The 20,516-nt window shown below is 43.4% G+C and overlaps 1 protein-coding gene across 2 annotated transcripts in view; it reads left to right on the forward strand.

Moving 5' to 3' along the window:
• LOC127661925 (contactin-5-like) overlaps positions 1–20,516 on the forward strand; it is a 360,754-nt gene that overhangs the window by 179,601 nt on the left and 160,637 nt on the right. For both annotated transcript variants that reach the window (XM_052152886.1, XM_052152887.1), the window contains exon 3: positions 630–833. In XM_052152886.1, the coding sequence (XP_052008846.1) occupies positions 630–833 (204 nt within the window). The remainder of the gene's footprint in view (positions 1–629; positions 834–20,516) is intronic.

The raw sequence follows: 20,516 nt of genomic DNA on the forward strand, positions 1-20,516 counted from the left end.
ATAGTTCCCATAGTGTTCATACGTAGCTCGAGATCCTACGAAAGGGAACGTAACCCTGGTTCCCTAAGTGGAAACGAGATGCTGTGTAGCTGGCCATACACTCTAGCAGCTGAATAGGCTTGTTCCTTCCAGCAGAAAATCTGATTCAATGGCGTGAATGCAAGAGCCTGTATGCAGCTTGTGACGTAGCTCCCTATGGGTGTCACTTAAGCACCATCAGCCAGTAAATTGGCATGATTGTGTAAGGGCTTCAGACCACGAGACACTCAGACAATGTGTTATTGACAATTAAAACATTTTGCTAATTTTCTTGAGAGGAGAAGTAAGCATCACTAGAAAACATTCTAACATTAGAAAAGAAGCAAGAAACAGCCAACCTTTCTTTTTGTAAATTTTTTTGAGTGTGATAATTCAGATTAGATAGACGGATGGACAGATGGTCGGATGGACGGACAGACAGACAGACAGACAGACAGACAGACAGACAGATAGATAGATAGATAGATAGATAGATAGATAGATAGATAGATAGATAGATAGATAGATAGATAGATAGATAGATGATTATAATTTTCATCAATAAACACTGAATAGCGTGGCACTACAACCCTCTTTGTCTTATTTTTCAGACTTTGCTAAAGCCGTTGCTGGGAGACCCGTGACATACGCTGCAGTGCTGCGGATGAAGTCAGACAGTTCCTCATCCTCCTCGCTGGGTTCCAGGATGAGGTTAAGGAACAACCACGGATCTGTATCTTCCAGCCAGGACTGGCCTCTGTTCTCTAGACACAGATTCTCAGCCCTCAGCTCACAGGAGGACTACAGGAGTGAAGGTGAGAATAAGGATCAGTCGCACTATCCACTGCCAATTCTCTGACCCTCAAGCAGTACTTACAAACACACGTTTTCTCTGTTTATCTGATGTATTCCTGTCAAACTGAGAGAACTGAATGCTGCTTTCACTTCTTACCAGAGTTTGACCTCATATTGAGTGACTCAAATACTAATTGGACTTTAGTGTGAACGAATATTCCTTTTTTAATTTCGGTGCTTTGGGCAGTATTTCAGTCTCAGTGCCCTTACTTAACTTGACTAACACATGTGCAACACCAATTGAGCTCTTTGCCCTTGCACTAAACAACCATCCTTCATATTAGCACCTGTTTTGGGTAGGGATGGGCAAAACATAGGGTTTTATTCACACAGTCTGTGTTTGGGACTGGGGCAAACAAATATTATAACTGGTGCAACTGTCGAATTGTTCATACAATAGCTTACAGTAGTGGAACGAATGTTGTCTGTATGAACAAATAACCAAAGTCAAGCCCCTATTCTGTTCTCGCAATTGCTGTGAATAGCGTTGTAAAGGGATTAATGGAAAGGAGGAGGCAAGAACCGACTTGACAATATAAATTATATTTAATTAAGAACTTAAACCAAAAGACACAAACACACAAATATGATGGACAGCTGCCCGTAAATGCTCTCTCACTGTCGCACCACTGTCCGCAGTCGGCCTTTTTATCCCTCGCGGAGGCTTGATTAGCCTGATAAGGGGCCGGTGTGTAGAATCACGACCCGGAACCGCCCTCCACCCTGTCACATCCCTCCCTCGTTCTCTCAGGCCGAGGAGCCCCTGGCATGATGTAAATCTCCTCCCCTCTTTCCCTGGGGGAGGGTGTGCCTTACGCCCCATCTGCTGGCAGGTCATCCCCAGGAGGGGACAGGGGGAGGGAAACAATAATGATTAGAATAGGGGGGTATTCCCTGTAACAGTGTAGAACCCCCAACAAAAAAATACTGTGAAATTTAAAAGCGAGGGAAAAGGCCAACACTGAGTGGAAGTGGAGTTACTCACCGGTTCTCCGATACGCAGTAGCTTGGTCCTCAGCAACTCCTCCACCCTCTAACGGACAACAGCTGTGCCTCTCCGGGCAGACCGGAGGCAGCCCTGGTGGCCAGAACACCCTGCCGCGTTCTTGGGGAACAGAAGGGGTCTCCCCCGCCCCTGGCAGCGTCTCTCATGCTCCAGGCGGTCAGCCGGGAGCCCCTCCCCGCTCTGCGGCGTTCAGCGTTCCTCTGCTTCAGCCGGCTGGGCTCCTCCGTCCCCAGGCAGATGGCCACGGCTGATCCATTGGGGTGGATTGTAGCGGCGAAAGGAGGAGGCGAGACAAGGAGCCGGAGAACCGGCTTGACAATATAAATGATAATTAATTAAGAACTTAAACCAAAAAGACACAAACACACACATATGACGGACAGCTGCCCATAAACAGTCTCTCTCGGTCGCACCACCGTCCGCAGTCTGCCTTTATACCTCTCGGACGGGTCGGAATCACGACCCGTCCCCGCCTCCGCCCTGTCACAAATGTCTAACCATACAATAAAATGACTAAATATCAAAGATGGTGAATTTTATAACGCTGCATAGTCTTATAACTATTAGGACAATTTTATTTAATAAACCAATCTAGTCCAAATGAGGCACAAGTTCAAACTGAAAAGTTGAGTCTGTTCGGTTATAGAATGCAGTTGTCATTCTCATTTATAATGGAAATTTGTTTGAACATACTCATATTTAGTGCTCTAAAATAGAACTGATAACTAACCCTAACCTAACCCTATGTCCACCACATTACGATCAGGGGTGTGTTTCCCAAAAGCATTGTTAGCCAACTTTGGTCGCAAGTTCCATCCTTACCAACCTAGTTCAATGATTTTATGTTTCTTGAAAATGTAGTTCTAACGAACATTCACGAACAGTATGGCAAAGTCATGTGTTTGGAACTACTGCTCTCCACCTGTGGTTAGAAGCATAGATCCTTATTAGTTTGCTGTGTGGACATAATTTCTCTTCGCTGAGGCTTCTATATATTTAATTCCAAATATATCTTTCATTCTGTCAAGACTTGGACCATGTTAACATGGATTTTGGAAAAAATGTATTCTGGGGTTTTGCAGAAAGTGTCATTCTGAAACATCAAACAAACGCAAGTGCAGCCATTTAAGGAATTAAAAGCTGTTAAGAGAAAGTGCTTTATCTCACAGTTTCTGTTGGAGGACACAGCTTTTATGTGTTTACGTTAAGGCAAAAGAGCTGGTAATATGTTTTTGAAGAGTACGCAAGTGCATGTGTGTCAGGGGAACCCTGAAGTCTGATGTAGAGGGAAACCCATCTATTGCACCACAATGCATCTGTTGCATTACAAGGTGCATGCCGCTTTCTTGTCTTGAGTAGCTTTTTAGCATTAAACAGCTTTCTGGTGTATGTGTTAATTAGCTATTCTAATTTAATATTTGCTGAAGTTATTACTCCACCCCCTGAGTAACATCATTTATGACAGCTGAACCAACATGGTACAAATGATGGATGTGCAACATAATTTCTTCAGTTTTGTAGCTAGTTAATTTATACAGTGATGCAGTATACTATGGTGGTTACACAGTGAGTTACATTTTTATTCAGGAAACAGACCTCTGATCTGTTTCTTAAGGAGTGTCCACACAGGATACGTTACTATGTTTAAAAACATCTTGACAGAATGCAACAGAATATAACAATGAATTGGTCTCGAGATGCCTTCTTAATGGTATTATATATTTAACTGAAAATTCAAAACTCGTAATGCAAGATTCTAAAATATAGTTCAAAATGTGATGTAATGGCCAAAGTTCAATTGTTGGTCTGTACATGGACCAGACAATTTGCTCCCCAAACTTCTTGGAGAGAGTTTGATGTGCTGGCAGTCCAACAGAACACTAAAGCACAACACAATCTATGTTTTCGACCCTTGTCTAACAGTGAAAGGAACATGACATCTCACAAATGTACAGTATAATGTCTCTATATAGTTAGAGTTGACTGAGACCCAGGCCAGTTGGAAATTGACGAGATATTGTTGAAACATCTCAGCACTTCCTGGAATTCCCAAAGCCTTCTGTCATCCTGACAACTGATGGATGCTGTTGTCAGAGAGGGAAATATACATTTTTAAATAGAGAATGAAGGAACCACAATACATCAGCTACCTTTACAAATAAATAATTGCTGGCCAACATGTGTCAAGATTCCTGTAGGTAATGGTGTATGAATATTATTTTTAGCTTTTGAATAAAAAAAATGATCTGCAGTTGTAGACTGTTAAGGCTACTTGAAGCATTTGGAAGCACTGTGGTCAAATGTTTTTGACATTGGTTTCATGGATTACCTTGTTTGTAGTTGGTCAAAGCTGGTCATTAGCTCATCTAAACTGGTTTGGATCAGCTTGACTTACAGCTTGTGAGGGTAAGGTTGACCTGCTTGACCATCTTGGTCAACAAATTCAGAACCAGTGAAAGTGTTAAACAGAGTGTTTGTTCAATAGAACAAAATGGGTATTATATTGTATTGCCAACAGAGATGCTTTCTCCATGGTGGAAATCCAGCTGAAGCAAGCTGAAAGTTGTTGCTAGGTTTGTCATATCATGTTGTTGCTGGTAAAGCTGATTAAGGTGGTTGACCATATAGACTACCAGCCGGTGGGACCACATTCAACCTGCTAGACCAACTAGGTCAAGATAGTCAGAGCTTGGTTTATTTGGTGAGGACCTGGTTGAAAGTGTTAACCATGTTTTGAACACTGCTTGAACTGGTTGACCAGCTTGTCTCCCTTAAATTTGATGTGTGAAATTTGTTCAGTATTAAAATACTTGTTCATATCCTAGTTGAATATGCAGAGACATATATAAGTATGCCATTTATAGGTTGATTTCCCCGAAAAGTGAAAACACTGTGGCTCTCTGGCACTGCCACAAAAATGCCATTCCAAATTCCAAACACGCATTTCCAGCAGAATGATTACATTCAATAATGCAACAAGCAAGAAGATGGTATCAGATTCAGATTATCGAGTTTGTTTGGTACTTGGTAACTGTGGAGTTTTAAACAGTGTGTTTGTAGTTCAATAGCAATAGATGAAAAAGTCTGAAAGGATCAGAACGGGGTCACAGGAACTGTCTCATTTGAGATGAGTACCGCAGGCTTCGCCGGATCCAACGGTTTAGGGGTCACGCGAGAGATGACAAGGGTGTCAGAACAGAGCCAACGCATACTGTAAATTAGGTTTCTTTCGCCACACCGTAAGGACAAAATAATTGTTCAAGAGAATTGTGTGCTCTCCATGTAACCTGCAGTCTTCAAGTTGGCATTGAATTGTGTCGCTGATAGGGGGTGTTGCTGGCTGCCGTGCTTACGGTGAGACTGACGGATCACAGCGCGCCTCTCACATGACTGATTCCTCTGACATTATCAAGCTGCTAAATCATAAAACACTCCTCACTGCCCCATATGGAGAATACAAGCTGCCTCCGACAAGCAGCACAGCACAGGAGGCATACATACACAGATAGATACAACATCTCTTCAGCTATATCTGTGTTGCTGCGCTACCTCTGACTGTTACTGTTTAAAACACATAACTAGTTCATTTTCTAAATTTGCAGTTTCTAATAAACAGCACAGTGTGATTTCATCAACAAGCATCCCTATAAAAATTGTTATAGAGATGAATATTATGAGTATGAAATGATAAAAGTGTGTGGGCAAAGGTCATTTTTAACATCTAAAATACTGTTCTTTCCTACCTATAAAGGGCAGAATAAATAAAGACTACAAATATACCTGATGTGTTGATTTTTTGTTTGTTTGTTTTTCTTGTTCCTGATTGGAAACCTTTTTGCCTCTCAGCATAGTTGTATAGTAACAAAGTAGACTGACTCTTACACTTCTTTTGTGACTGCAAATTGCAGAAAATTACAGTTGCAAATGAAAGCTGCATAAATGGCTCAGTGATCGTGATTTGCTAACAAATAATGTTTTTTAGTTGCTTTTGTTGAATGAACTGATTGAACTGGTTCACAAATCAGTTGATTTACTGATGATTCTCTTGCAAATCCATCTGAATCAAAATAAAAAGTTATCGGTCTAAACTAGTTGGAAAATTAACTCACCAAATTGATCGATGCAGTTACTGGGTGAGGTTGAAGCGGAAGAAGTCAAAAACTCACTCACTGACTCAGTCGAATTGGTTCTTGAGACAACAACTCACTTACTGACTGAATTTGTCGAAAGTATTCTTGAGTCAGCAACTCACTGAATCCATCGAAGGGTTTTTTGAGTCGACAACTCACTCAATGAATTTGTCATATTGTTTCTTGAGTCAACAGCTCATTCACTCACTGACTGAATCGGTCAAACTTGGTTATTGATTCAACAACCAATTTTCTTACTGACTGAATCAGTCAAAGTGGTTCTTGTGTCAACAACTCAGTGTGGGCACGTTCATAGAAACAGTAATTACGCTCACACATGGTCTGTCACTCAAACATACCACTCTCAATCTCACATGAGACTCATCAATGCCAATATGTTACAAACCGGTTGGAATAGTTCACTAGAAATATATGCTCATCACGATAAAAGTCATAAAAGGAAATGCCTTTACACAAGGCATATGTATTCAGTACTCTTGTTGCCAAGCTCATGTTATTGTCCTCAAATAAACTCTCAAGACCTAGTTGTCTTCCTGTCCTCGAATGCCTCACCACAACTGCATCCTCCTTATAATTACAGTGTGGGCCAGTGGAGAGGCCTCATTTAAAGTGATACCTGAACAGGGTGTACCTGCTAAAACTGAGCTGAACAGAAGACAAAAGTGAACCTCAGTACTCTGCTATAATTGCTTTTTCAACTGTTAGACATAGACAAAGACTCCGCTATGTGCACTCAAACATGTCATAGCCTATCTGTGAAATTGTGAACTGCCATGAGCACTCCCTGTTTAATAGTGAAGGAAGGAACGGTTGATTAGACTCTCAAAGGCATTCACAAGGCAGGAAAATGGACGCCTTGGGTGAAGTTTTTCCTCGCTTAAAAGAATGACACTCGTTATTGAGGCTTTTGTTAACTGGGAAAGAGGGATGCTTTTGCGTGCTTCACACGACCAACACACTGTAAGAATAAGCATCAGAAAGTTAAACTGGAACATTTTCCTGGAATGTATATAAAAGAGTTGTACAATCTGTAGGGATGGGAACTGCAAGGAATGGAACAATTCTAGTTCTGTTTGTGATTTCCCTTAATGAATCTAGTTCCTTAACAGATCTTTGACCAATTAATTTAGTTATTTTGAGGAGGAAATATGGACACCATTGGCGAAAGAATGCAAACGATTCCAAACCATTAATGCAAAACATTTTTTTTATTATTTTACCAGATTCTACCAAAATTCTACCAGAAAATATTGCCAAAATATTCAATAAAGCAACCCTAACTGTCTTGTTTCCTCCCAACCACAGGCCTATTTTTTATTCCTGGGAAAATGACAGGACTGTGAAGTGTGCAGTGTTTCATGCGTGTTCGTTTTAAGAATGAGATGTTAAAGATTGAGTCCGTAAACTTCAAGGGGTGAAGCTACAGTAGGGGGTGTTTGATGTTCCTACCCAACACCAACTTACTTCCTATAGCCCACCACCCCCCCTCCCCCAACCAGTATGTTTCAGGAGAGAAATCAGCTGTCCTGTCCTCTGTCTCTGCTCTACCTCTGATTAGTGATTTATTTCCCACTGAAGACCCAGTCTGCTGACAAGAGACTGCACACATTACTGTATTCTCTCTTTCTAAGGAAGCAAGGCTTTTCCCAGCCACTTGATAATTTCTAAATGGCAAGAAATATCATGCTGCCTCAGCTGCCAAAACTAGGTTATATACCTTTATTTGTTTTATGGTGATATTGCTGCTAAAAAACAAAAACAAAAAACAGAAAAGTGAACGTACCATGCTGGATACCATACATGTGCCATGGTAATACCATGTTTTCTACATATATCATGGCAATATAACCTTTTGTATATATCAAAGTACAATGGTATAACCATCTGATACATCCCTATACCATGTACTGTATAATATATGGGATTGCAAGGGATATTTAAAGGGTTGTTATGTTGTTATGATGCTGCAGTATCATGTAAACACCATGGTAAATGAACATGGTAATCATTCAGTACCATGGCATATGTTAAAGCACTATTGTATTACGATCATATATCATCACCACGGCACTGTGTAAGGTGTTCATTTTGTAAGAGGCTTTAATGCTGTTTTGCATTTGATATCTTGTACTTTTATCATAAAACTCTTGAAATCTTAGAAATATGCATTGATTTAAAATGCGGTGAAATTGCTAAATCATTTATGATTTTCAATTACACTATGTTTTGTCATGCTCTTAAACACTTTTGAATGTAGTCAGAAATGTTAGACCATTCAGAATGTGCTGTGCCTGAAGGCTGGCATATACATAGAGTCTGAATTATTTGTACTGTGTGATGGTTTTTATTATCAAAGAAAGGGCAAGATATATATCTGTATACAGAGTATGAAAGGGTAATATAACAGTGAATTATGTTTTCAAAGATTGATATGCTACAACACTTACATGACCTATCAACAAGGGTTTATATAACCAACATCACATCTCAAAACATCATATATATGTGTTAGTATGCCTGTATATGAGACGAGCCATACCTTTGGGGATAAAATTTTTAAAAATGTCCCATAGTTACCTTTTATCACTTATTTTAGTGAATAAAGTTATTTTAGAGTTATCTAAAAAGTACCATGGTACTACAGTATGTATATTTGGATGCGCCACAGTAGTACAATGTTGTTGACTGAGGTACCTTGGAGAACTGTGTAAAGTAGGGTTTTTAATATTTTCTGTGGAATCTAAATGCAAAATATTCCTTCCCAACCACAGCCTTATTTTTGATTCATGGGAAAAAGACACATGACTGTGAAATGTGCAGTTTTTCATGCATGTTTGTTTTAAGAATGTAATGTTAAAGACATTAAAAAAAAATAAAACATATTTTTAATGGTTTGAGTTAGGGTTTGTCCAGTCCTAGACATATATACAGTTGAAATCAGAAGTTTGCATACATCTTAGCCAAATAAATGTATTTTTCACAATTCCTGACAATTATTCGTAGAAAACTTTCCCAGTCTTAGATTAGTTAGGATCACTACTTTATTTTAAGAACGTGAAATATCAGAATAATCATAGAGAGAATGATTTATTTCAGCATTTCTTTCTTTCATCACATTCCCAGTAGGTCAGAAGTTTACATACACTTTGTTAGTATTTGGTAGAATTGCCTTTAAATTGTTTAACTTGGGTCAAACATTTTGGGTAGCCTTCCACTAGGGCTGTCAACGAATATTCTAAATTCGAATATATATTCGAATAGTTTTAAAAAACAGAAATTCGAAGGTGAAAATTAATATTCGAATGTGGAAAAAACGCAGCCCGTGGTAGCAGATGTGCGGCTGTCTGCTTTGCGAGTGGGCGTGCTGCCTGAGGGGTCTTTGTTGTCACATTTCTCGGAATTGTGTGCCTCATTTTATTTAACGTTAAACAGAAACATGACTAAAATGTAAGGCTACTGTACTGACTGAATAGATGTTGCATGAATAAGGTAGGTTAGATACAGCAGTTTCATGCACTGCAGGCTTCCACTGGTTTGATTATTTACCGTTTCATGTCAAGGAAAAGTTCCATGTTTACCACAGCACAGCTCGCTCGGAGCGTTCAATGTCGGTTCTATATACTGTAAAACTTCAATTAATGTTAATAATTTGTTTTAATCACTGAATGAAGCCTGCTATATTTGGGACAAGAGTCGCGACCTTATATTGCTTGCACAAAACTCTTGATCAGCACTCAACATTTGTTTATTGTTGTTGTTCTTTTAAACCGTTATGCGAGAGAGCGTGAGGGCGAGAGAGAGAGAAAGAGTGCCTCTGGCGTCGTGAGCAGAGTGAGGTCTTGGCCATTAGTTGATTTACTTGTTTTTGTGTAGGTAATACGTTGTCAAATATGTTTAAACTTAAATAAACTACCTATACAAATAGTTATGTCTCTTTGTATTAATTTGTCCTGTTATTGACGTAATGCGCGTCATTGACCAAATGCGCAACCAGATATTCGAATAGTTCGAATATATGTGTTTTTTTTAGAGGGAATATTCGAATGTCATTTTTGAGCAATTTTGACAGCCCTACCTTCCACAAGCTTCTCACAATAAGTTGCTGAAATTTTGGCCCATTCCTCCAGACAGAACTGGTGTAACTGAGTGAGGTTTGTAGGTCTTCTTGCTCACACACAGCTTTTTCAGTTCTGCCCACAGATTTTCTATCAGATTGAGGTCAGAGCTTTTTGATGGCCACTCCAATACCTTGACTTTGTTGTCCTTAAACTATTTTGCCACAACTTTGGAGGAATGCTTGGGGTCATTGTCTATTTGGAAGACCTATTTGTGACAGTGCTTTAACTTCCTGGCTGATGTCTTGAGATGTTGCTTCAATATATCCACATCATTTTCCTTCCTCATGATGCCATCTATTTTGTGCACCAGTCCCTCCTGCAGCGAAGCACCTGTACACTGTAAACCCTGAAGTTGTCATTGCTGTAAAAATCAAGTTGTATTAAGTATTACTTGAAATGTCAAGTTTTGGACAATTCACTCAAATATTTAAGTCCATTGAACTTATTTTCTTAAAAATCCATAGACTTAAGATTTAGGCTATGGGGAATACCCACAAAACAATCTGCAATCTGTTTGAAAAATTTTCTTGGAAAAATGACTCGTGTCATGCACAAAGTGTCATGTTCACTGTTGTCTTTTGTTTTTGTGCTTTTATGTTGAAGTTTATTTCCTGTTTGGTTTTTGTAGTCCTTTGTAGTTTCATTTTATGATTGGATTTTCCTGTGACAATGGCAGGCAGAGAATGCAGATCTAAGTGCAGCTTTTATTAGTGAAAACGGAAACCAACGGAAACCAACGGAAACCAACGGAAACCAATGGAAACCAACGGAAACCAACGGAAACCAACGGAAACCAACGGAAACCTGGCACAGAGCATAGTAACACATGCAAGAACCAACAAAGCAAACAAGAAAACTAAGGGCTTAAATACAAAAAGGAACAAACAAGGGAATGAGGAACACCTGGGGAAACAATCAGGGAATGAGAACTAATCAGGGGAAAACCAATCATAAAATGAAACTAATAAGGACTACAAAAACCAAACAGGAACTAAACTAAACTTCAACATAAAAGCACAAAAACAAAAGACAACAGTGAACATGACACAAATAGATGTCTTAAATGACAAATATTAAATCTGTGGAGTGGTATATATATATATATATATATATATATATATATATATATATATATATATATATATATATAGATCCCCATGTTTCAACGGGCCATATTCAATTATACCGCTTATAATTGATATACCGCTTGCATGTCCCGCCCCCGGACATACGGGTATTTAAGCGGCGCAAATACGGGAGTTCATTCAGAAAATTTCTTCGGAGCCGATGGTCGTGTCTGCAACTGCTGCGTGTACACACCGAGTTCCTGTTATCCCTCTGCTGCATGCTGTTGGATTCTACGGCGCACAACAGCGGCTTTCTCCTGTTTGCACGGCTGTGCATTCCTGCCCCTGGGCGCATCGACAGTGCAGATTTAAAAACTCTCAGAGATTTATCCCTAAAAGAGTGATTTTATTTAAAAGAGTAATTTCCACTAAAAGAGCAAAACACAGCAGCGTTGAACGTCCTTCTAAGGACGCGTCTTTATAAACATGCCCTTCCGCCCCTGTGTTGTTTCTGGATGCGGTAGAGTGCTCTCCGCTTCCAACGGCCACAGGCGCGGTCTCGTGTGTCTGGGTAGCGATCACACCGAGGCTGCGTTTGTGGATGGTTCATGTTCTCACTGCGGGAACATGACCATGACATCGTTGCGGTCACGGCTTGCTTACAACCGTGAGCAAGCCACTCCAGCCGCCCCCCGTGTCGCGCCTTCTTCCCACGGGATTGAGGACGATGCGGCTGGCGATGGAGGCGATTTGGGGATGGCAGCGGGTGCAGATCCGCCAGGTACGCCCCCTCGGGCCACCCGCACCCCGACACGCTCGTTGATTCCTGTCCGTGCTCGAGGCAGTGGTGACTCGCCTCACAGCCAGTCTGCCGACCCTCTTGCGATGGAAGCAGATGAGCTCGCTGCGGCATCGGAGGGCGGGTTATCTGATGCTGAGGACTCCCCTGGGCTGCCGCTTTCGGGCTTGCACGCCCAGGCTGAGGCTGACGCACAGATGGCTGACATGCTTTCCCGGGCAGCCGACAGTGTGGGCTTGGATTGGAACCCTCCATCCTCCCCACAACCATCACGGCTGGACGACTGGTTCCTGGGGTCTGGGCGCCGCTCACAGCCTCGCCCCCCGGTCCCGTTTTTCCCAGAAGTGCATGACGAGCTGACATCTTTGTGGAGAGCACCCCTCTCCACTCGTCACATCGCCACAGGCTCGTCCGCCCTCGCCACCCTCGATGGCGGAGCGCGCCATGGGTACGAGGCGATTCCCCAGGTGGATATCCATCTATGCCCCGGTACCCCTACCACCTGGCGAGGTCGCCTCGCACTCCCTTCCCGGACCTGTAGAGCAACCTCCTCGCTGACAGCGAAGGCCTACAATGCCATCGGATGCGCCGCTTCCGCCCTGCATGCCATGGCTCTCCTGCAGGTCCACCAAGCCAAGGTACTACGCGACATGAATGGGGGTGGCCCTGATCCCGACACGCTGCAGGAACTGCGCTCAGCGACCGACCTCGCCCTGAGAGCGATGAAGGTCACAGCGCAAGCGCCCGGGCAGGCGATGGCCACGCTAGTGGTCCAGGAACGTCAACTGTGGCTGAACATGGTCGAGATGCGTGAAGCCAACAAGACTCGCTTCCTCAACGCCCCTGTCTCCCAGTTCGGCCTCTTCGGCGACACCGTCGAGAACTTTGCCCAGCAGTTCTCCATGGTGAAGAAGCAGACGGAGGCCATCTCTCACATCATGCCTCGCCGCAAGCCTGCCGCCACGGCCCATGCCCCGTCTGCTCACCGAGGGCGAGTCCCGAGACGAGCATGGTGCCGCGGCACGCACAACATAAAAGTTACCTCTGCCTGCCGCCAAATCTTCAAACCCTGGACAGACCTCTGCTTCCTAAGGGCAGGAGTACCCTTGCAGCAGGTGTCCCGACGCGTTCTGGTCACAACCGACGCCTCCAAATTGGGTTGGGGCGCCATATGCAACGGGCGCGCAGCCGCAGGCCGGTGGAACCGAGGCCCGCTGCGCTGGCACATCCACTGCCTAGAGCTGCTGGCTGTTTTTCTGGCCCTGCAGAAGTTTCTCCCGTTAATTCGGAACAAACACGTCCTAGTCAGGACAGACAGCACCACGGTCGTAGCCTACATAAACCGCCAAGACGGAGTACGCTCCCTCCACATGTCACAGCTCGCCCATCGTCTCCTCCTTTGGAGTCAGCAGCGACTCAAGTCACTGCGTGCCACTCACATCCCCGGCAACCTCAATGTGATAGCGGACGCGTTGTCAAGACAAAGCTTGCCTGGCGGAGAGTGGAGGCTCCACCCCCAGTCGGTCCAGCTGATTTGGGACCGGTTCGGCAAGGCTCAGGTAGACCTGTTTGCCTCCCAAGAAACCTCCCACTGCCCGCTCTGGTATGCCCGGACAGAGGCTCCCCTCGGGGCAGACGTGTTGGCACACAGCTGGCCTGCAGGGCTGCGCAAGTACGCATTCCCCCCAGTGAGCCTTCTTGCACAGGTGCTATGCAAGGTCAGGGAGGACGAGGAGCAAGTCATTCTGGTAGCCCCTTACTGGCCTACCCGGACTTGGTTTTCGGACCTCACGCTCCTCACAACAGCGCCTCCCTGGCGAATTCCCCTGAGGAAGGACCTTCTTTCTCAGGGACGGGGCACGCTCTGGCACCCGCACCCAGACCTCTGGAACCTCCACGTCTGGCCCTTGGACGGGATGCGGAAGATCTAGCCGGCCTACCACCGACCGTCATAGATGCAATCAATCAAGCCAGAGCCCCCTCTACCAGGCATCTCTACGCTCTAAAGTGGCGTCTGTTCGCGGACTGGTGTTCTTCCCGAGCCGAAGACCCGCAGAAGTGCGCAGTTAGGTCAGTGCTCGTGTTTCTTCAGGAGAGGCTGGAGAGGAGGCTGTCCCCCTCCACCCTCAAGGTGTATGTCGCCGCTATCGCGGCCCACCACGACACGATAGACGGCAAGTCTCTTGGTAAGGAAGACTTAATCGTCAGGTTCCTAAAAGGTGCCCGGAGGATAACTCCCTCCTGGCCTAACCTGTTCCCCTCCTGGGATCTCTCGGTCGTCCTTACGGGACTCCAGAGACCCCCCTTCGAGCCGCTTGACTCAGCTGGACTCAGGGCCCTCTCTCTCAAGACTGCCCTGCTGATCGCGCTCGCTTCCATCAAGAGGGTCGGGGACCTGCATGCGTTCTCTGTTAGCGACGCTTGCCTGGAGTTCGGTCCGGCAGATACTCTCGTGATCCTAAGACCGCGACCGGGCTATGTGCCCAAGGTTCCTACCACCCCCTTCAGGGATCAGGTGGTGAACCTGCAAGCGCTGCCCCGGGAGGAGGCAGACCCAGCCCTTTCACTGCTGTGTCCAGTACGTGCTTTACGTATTTATCTGGACCGCACACAGAGCACCAGATGCTCTGAGCAGCTCTTCGTCTGCTTTGGCGGACAGCAGAAAGGGAAAGCTGTCTCAAAGCAGAGACTCGCCCACTGGGTTGTCGACACCATTTCCCTGGCTTATCACACCCAGGCCGTGCCCCCCCCTTGCGGGTCCGAGCTCACTCCACCAGGTGTTTTGTGTCCTCATGGGCACTGGCTAGGGGCACTGCCCTAGCAGACATTTGTAGAGCAGCGGGCTGGGCAACACCTAACACTTTTGCGAGATTCTACAATCTCCGAGTTGAGTCAGTATCGTCCCGTGTTTTCTGTGGTACCGAGCCCGTAGAACTCGGTGGCACGCCCACGATCTGACCGGGTCAATCGCTTGCACCTAGCGCCCTTCCCCCTAACCAGGGGAAACAGTGCGCCTTCATTCCCAGGAGATCTCAGGTTTGGGACACTGGTCGATTCCTCCCTAGCCCTCATGGGTCGCAGTTCAGCGGAGGAACTCGCTGACCCAAGCCACTGCGGGTACCGCAAGCTACCCTGTACTGATATAGGTGCTCCACAGGTAAGGCCTCCCTCGGACTCCCCCTGTGTGTAACACCACGGTTCTGTCCCCTCTGGCGAGCTGACTCCCATGTTTCCCTTAGGCAGTCATGGCTGCCGCGGCTGCCGTGCTGTATGTTCCCCCCTCTACGAGGCTGGATCCACCACCGCACTGACTTTTCCACATAGGCCCTAAGCAGGCCTCTGATGGTTTTGCCACTTAAACTTGCCTCCCCTCTTGGGTAGGCGTGGCCTCCGCAGGGTCTTCTCCGCCCTGAATAAGGGCTAAGACCCCCTTCCCTCAATGCGTGTAAGGGCCCCGGCCTGCACCTCTAGAAACATAGAGAGAAAAGGGGCCCGGCCAGGCTTGGCCCGTTCCCAGGTTGGCGGCCAGCACCTTGTTCCCCTCCAGGGTAACGATAAGGAATCCTGATGGCTTAAATGGGGCATTGGGGAAGGGTAAGTGCAGCCTGATACAGTTGGTCGTCCTGCACGTAAGAATACCTGCTCGCTCCTGTATCAGCAGTTCACGTACACGGCTCAGCGCATGGCACTTTTATAAGTGGACCCCTAGTGTCGCTTCTCTGACACAACGTGGAGAGAGCGACAGAAGGGGAACGTCTAGGTTACGTATGTAACCTCCATTCCCTGATGGAGGGAACGAGACGTTGTGTCTCCCCTGCCACGTCGCTGAGCCGAGCCACTGTTGTGGCCGGACCATTTCCGGCTCCTCAGAAAAATCCTGAATGAACTCCCGTATTTGCACCACTTAAATACCCGTATGTCCGGGGGCGGGACATGCAAATACTGGTTGCCAACTCTCATTGGCCTTTTTTCATAGTCCAGAGGTGAATATCGGCGCTCAAGAGAGACCCCTAGTGTCGCTTCTCTGACACAGCGTCTCATTCCCTCCATCAGGGAACGGAGGTTACATACGTAACCTAGACGTTTCTGCAGTACTGGTAGTACCGAGCACCGACTCTATTCAGTACCAGTGCACAATATGACTGACACACGACAGCTTTAAAATGCTCACAGGCTTATTTAAATGCGTTCTCCGTTACTCCTTTTACACTGAAATGGACAATTAATCCAAGTGTCATGTCCTAATGTGATTTATTAAACCGCTGAAGACTGCAATCTTAGCGTGGATCAGCTGCGAACTTTAAATCAAACACCTCTCAAACACTGGAAATGCAACAGACATTAAGAATCATTCACGCAGAGACTTTATGTGTGTGTCAAAGAATGATCCATAATTATAAAAAGCATGTCCAAGCTACACAAATCTGTACATAATTCACTGACTGGTGACTAGAGGTGTTGAGGAGACGTCGGCGAGCCAGGGAGCATTTGGGATGAGTGGGAGTGTTTGTGTGGGGGAGTTCTTTCATCTCAAATGCCCACAGTCAGCTGAGAGGCGACCAGGGGAACAAAGTGTTTGGAATTCAGTGCTGCGTTACATAAAGATACTCCATTGTTGTCAGCACAGAGGCACTGAATACACAGCTGATGACCAAATTGGCCAAATTCACTCTGCACTTAACAGCATGAATTGAATGAGCCTCTTGCCATCTGTCACAATGTTGAGGGTTAATTTGGAGTGTGGATACAAATTCAAATACTATTTATGGAAAGTCACTCACATTCCTGCTAGTCACATGCTTTACTATCCAGAAAATATAGTTGGACAAATCAATAGGAATCTATATGTACAATTCTCATATATTAATTAAACTCAACCATTCATTTTTTGCAAAAAATAAACCCAGACAGAGCGATCAGGAAAAGTTTGTGTCATCCTGAAGGGGTCTATTTTACATAAATAACCAGCTAACTGTACATTATTCCACTTATAACAAGGCTACTCACCAAATAAAAAAATAACTGGATGTGACATTTTGATTTGAATTACTGTATTATGTGAGAAGAAAGAGAATGAGTGATAGGTGAGACATGAAACTAGTACAACCAGAAGGTTGATTGACAGAGACAATGGCCAAATATACAGTTTAGTTCCGTATATGTATATATATATATATATATATATATATATATATATATATATATATATATATATATATATATATATATATATACAACAGTAAGTTCTGGTCCTTGAATCTGATTGGACGAGAGACGTTCCATGAACACTGATGATCTGACACCATCAGCACTTACTGTGTGTGTATCACTCCGCTTGTGTTCATCATCTTAAACTAAAGTGTAAGAGCAGTGCAGATGTGTTAAGAGCTAATGTAGGCTATGTGTCTCTGTTTACATCTATTTTTTTACATTATATGTTAGCCAGCATGTGGTGGCAAAAGATCATTTTTGTGTGTAATATGAGCCAGTTGGCGACGTGAAGTGAATCCGTTAGTCATTGTTTACATAGAATAGCACTTTATGATCGCTCGTATTACTACTACATTACTAAAGCTAGGAAACAGCTTTAAACGGCTTTAAAAAAAACAAGGCATTGTTTAATAAGCATTAAGGCTCATCACAGCTGAGAGACACAACAGACTGATTGATTACAGAACTCAAGGTACTTACCTCTTAACGGAGTTTCCACATTGGATATATACTGTTTAAAATGGCGGAGGACATTGCGGTTTCTATAGGGAATGACTCTTGTGCACAGGCTACCACAAAATAGAGAGCAATTCCCCCACTTGGACGGCTATTTTACCACTGAGAAAGCTGATCTTCAGAAAGCTGACAGCATCTCTGCTTGGGTGTGGCAAAAGGTGATTGCAGATGCTCCATCTATCTCTCTCTCACACACACACACACACACACACACACACACACACACACACACACTCATACACACATATCCATCCATCCATCCATCCTTGTTTATCCAGTAAATTGTTTGAAACCGCACAAGCCATGATACGATTTCTGAGGTGATATTTTTGAATTACTAGCAAAGACTTGGATGCATCATTTGTTTTGAACCAGCAAGAAAGTAGTTCCATGCACAAATGCATAAATAAATGCGTTTTTATGACCGTACTAATTTTTTCCAAATTTTCAGAAATCTACTTGTTCATTATACTGTTGTATCTAAGCAATATCACACTCACAATTGAAATATATGGCCCTAAATCAGCACTGCTGTGATTACCTACGGCACTCTGCCTGTGGCCTCGCAGTGCTGATATAGGGCCATATCGCACTCTTGCTCGTGTGATATATATATAATGATTATATTTGACAACAGAATGCCACAATTGACTATTTAGAATCAGTTATACCAACTGTGGTTGCAATTATTAACAAAAACACACAACTGACCATACAGTGTACTACTAGGCCTTTTTACTGTTATAATGCATTAATAGTACATTAATAATGCATGAAATATACAGGCTTTAAGTAACGCAGATCATATCAAGATCAATATATGGATATTTATTCAACTTCAGACAATTTCATGTCTCAAGGGTTTATTTTTGAACTTTTTAATGCATTTTTTGTTGTATGTTATAGATAGCGTCAAACCGCATATCAGACTAGAATTCTGAGATGATTTTCTTCTCGCCACAATTGTACAGAGTGGTTATCTGAGTTACCATAGACTTACCATGACAGTTCGAACCAGTCTGGCCATTCTCTGTTGACCTCTCTCATCAACAAGGCATTTCCGTCTGCAGAACTGCTTCTCACTGGATATTTTTTCTTTTTGGCACCATTCTGAGTAAATTCTAGTGACTGGTGTGTGTGCAAATCCCAGTAGATCTGCATTTACAGAAATACTGAAATCAGCACATCTCCCACCAACAATCAACCATGCGATTATCATGCAGTTACGGGTCAAGAGCTTCAGTTAATTTTCATATCAACCATCAGAATGGGGAAAAATGTGATCTCAGTGATTTGGACCTTGGCATGATTGTTGGTTTCAGATGAGCTAGATTGAGTATTTCTGTAACTGCTGATCTTCTTGGAAATGTATGATTTACATTCTTGCAATTTTATCTGTATTTAATATTGTGAACATTAAATTTGGTGTTAACAAAATTAACTAATATCCTTGCCAGTGTATCTGATATCCTCTCCTCTTCACTATGCAACACTTTTCTCTGGGCAATATGACAGCAAACTCTGATGTGTAAGAAATGCAGGTTTAGTTCAGCAAATGATGCAGGTTGTATCGGAGACATTCCTCTGCTCTTTAAAGTCTGCAGTCTGGCTACTCAGACTGCAGATATGAGGCTGGTGTGCTGACACCTGGACAGAGAACAGCTTGAGATGATGTTGCAGCCTGTGCACACGGGGGATTTATTATCCATGCAGCAAAGAGCATAAATAATAGAGCCAGAGCTTAGATAGCTTGCTCCCAATCCTCTGCAAATGACTAGGTTATGCGTGAACTCTGCGCCCACAGGTCCTTCATCTCTTCTCTCATTCTCTTTGTTGTCTAATTCTGTTCCTGCACGAAAAAACATTTGCCAGACTTAGCCATCGCTTGGTTGAAATCATACAGAATGGGGGTGGATCACAGAGTATACAGCTCTAATGATGTTATGAGCATGACTTCTGTGTGCATTTTCCATTTAATTTGTTTATTTGTAACTAGTAGCACCTATAAACAAGCAATAAATGATAATAATAATAATAATAATAATAATTCTAGAGCTAATTGTTTTCCTAAAAAATAAAGGTCCTTATATGTGGACAGCTGGACTAAGTTATGAAATTGCCAAGAAATACCAAGCTATAGAAAGTTAGATTTTTTAGAACCAAATAGTTTATTATGTGTCCAGGAGGGTTGGTTAATCATGTTTTTGAGACTTTATAGACATTACAGATGATTTTCTAGAAAGATAAATATATAATTCAGATTCAACTTAATGGCCTGCATCATCAAATCACCCACAAATTTGTTACTGTGAAAAATTATTCAAAATAACTAACATGTTTTTGGAATGTCTGTCAGAAAACCGCTCCACAGCACTCATCTGAGTACTTCATGTTTGTCAGCACACCAAAGCACGAGAAATGAACAAAATATTTAAAGCAGCATATCAAACGAAACAAGAGACACAACTCTTTTCAATCAAGTAGGGTTCAGTGAAAACATTTAGAGAAGTTTCTTACCAGAGGTACTTTTGTTGGCACTATGCCCATAGAAGCAGTTAAATAATAAATCATTGCTGTGGCGTTTGGTCAGATGACTTTGTGTGTCAGAAGTTTTACCCTTAAAGGAATAGTTCACCCAAAAATGAAAATTTGCTGGTAATTTACTCACCTTAGGTCATCCAAGATGTTTCTTTATTCATCAAAACAGATTTTAAGATTTGTAGTATTTCAGTCCAGGCCTCCTCCTTTAAACAATGCAAGTGAATATACTCTTTT

The sequence above is a fragment of the Xyrauchen texanus genome, chromosome 21 (assembly GCF_025860055.1).
Source record: "Xyrauchen texanus isolate HMW12.3.18 chromosome 21, RBS_HiC_50CHRs, whole genome shotgun sequence".
NCBI classification, from domain to species: domain Eukaryota; kingdom Metazoa; phylum Chordata; class Actinopteri; order Cypriniformes; family Catostomidae; genus Xyrauchen; species Xyrauchen texanus.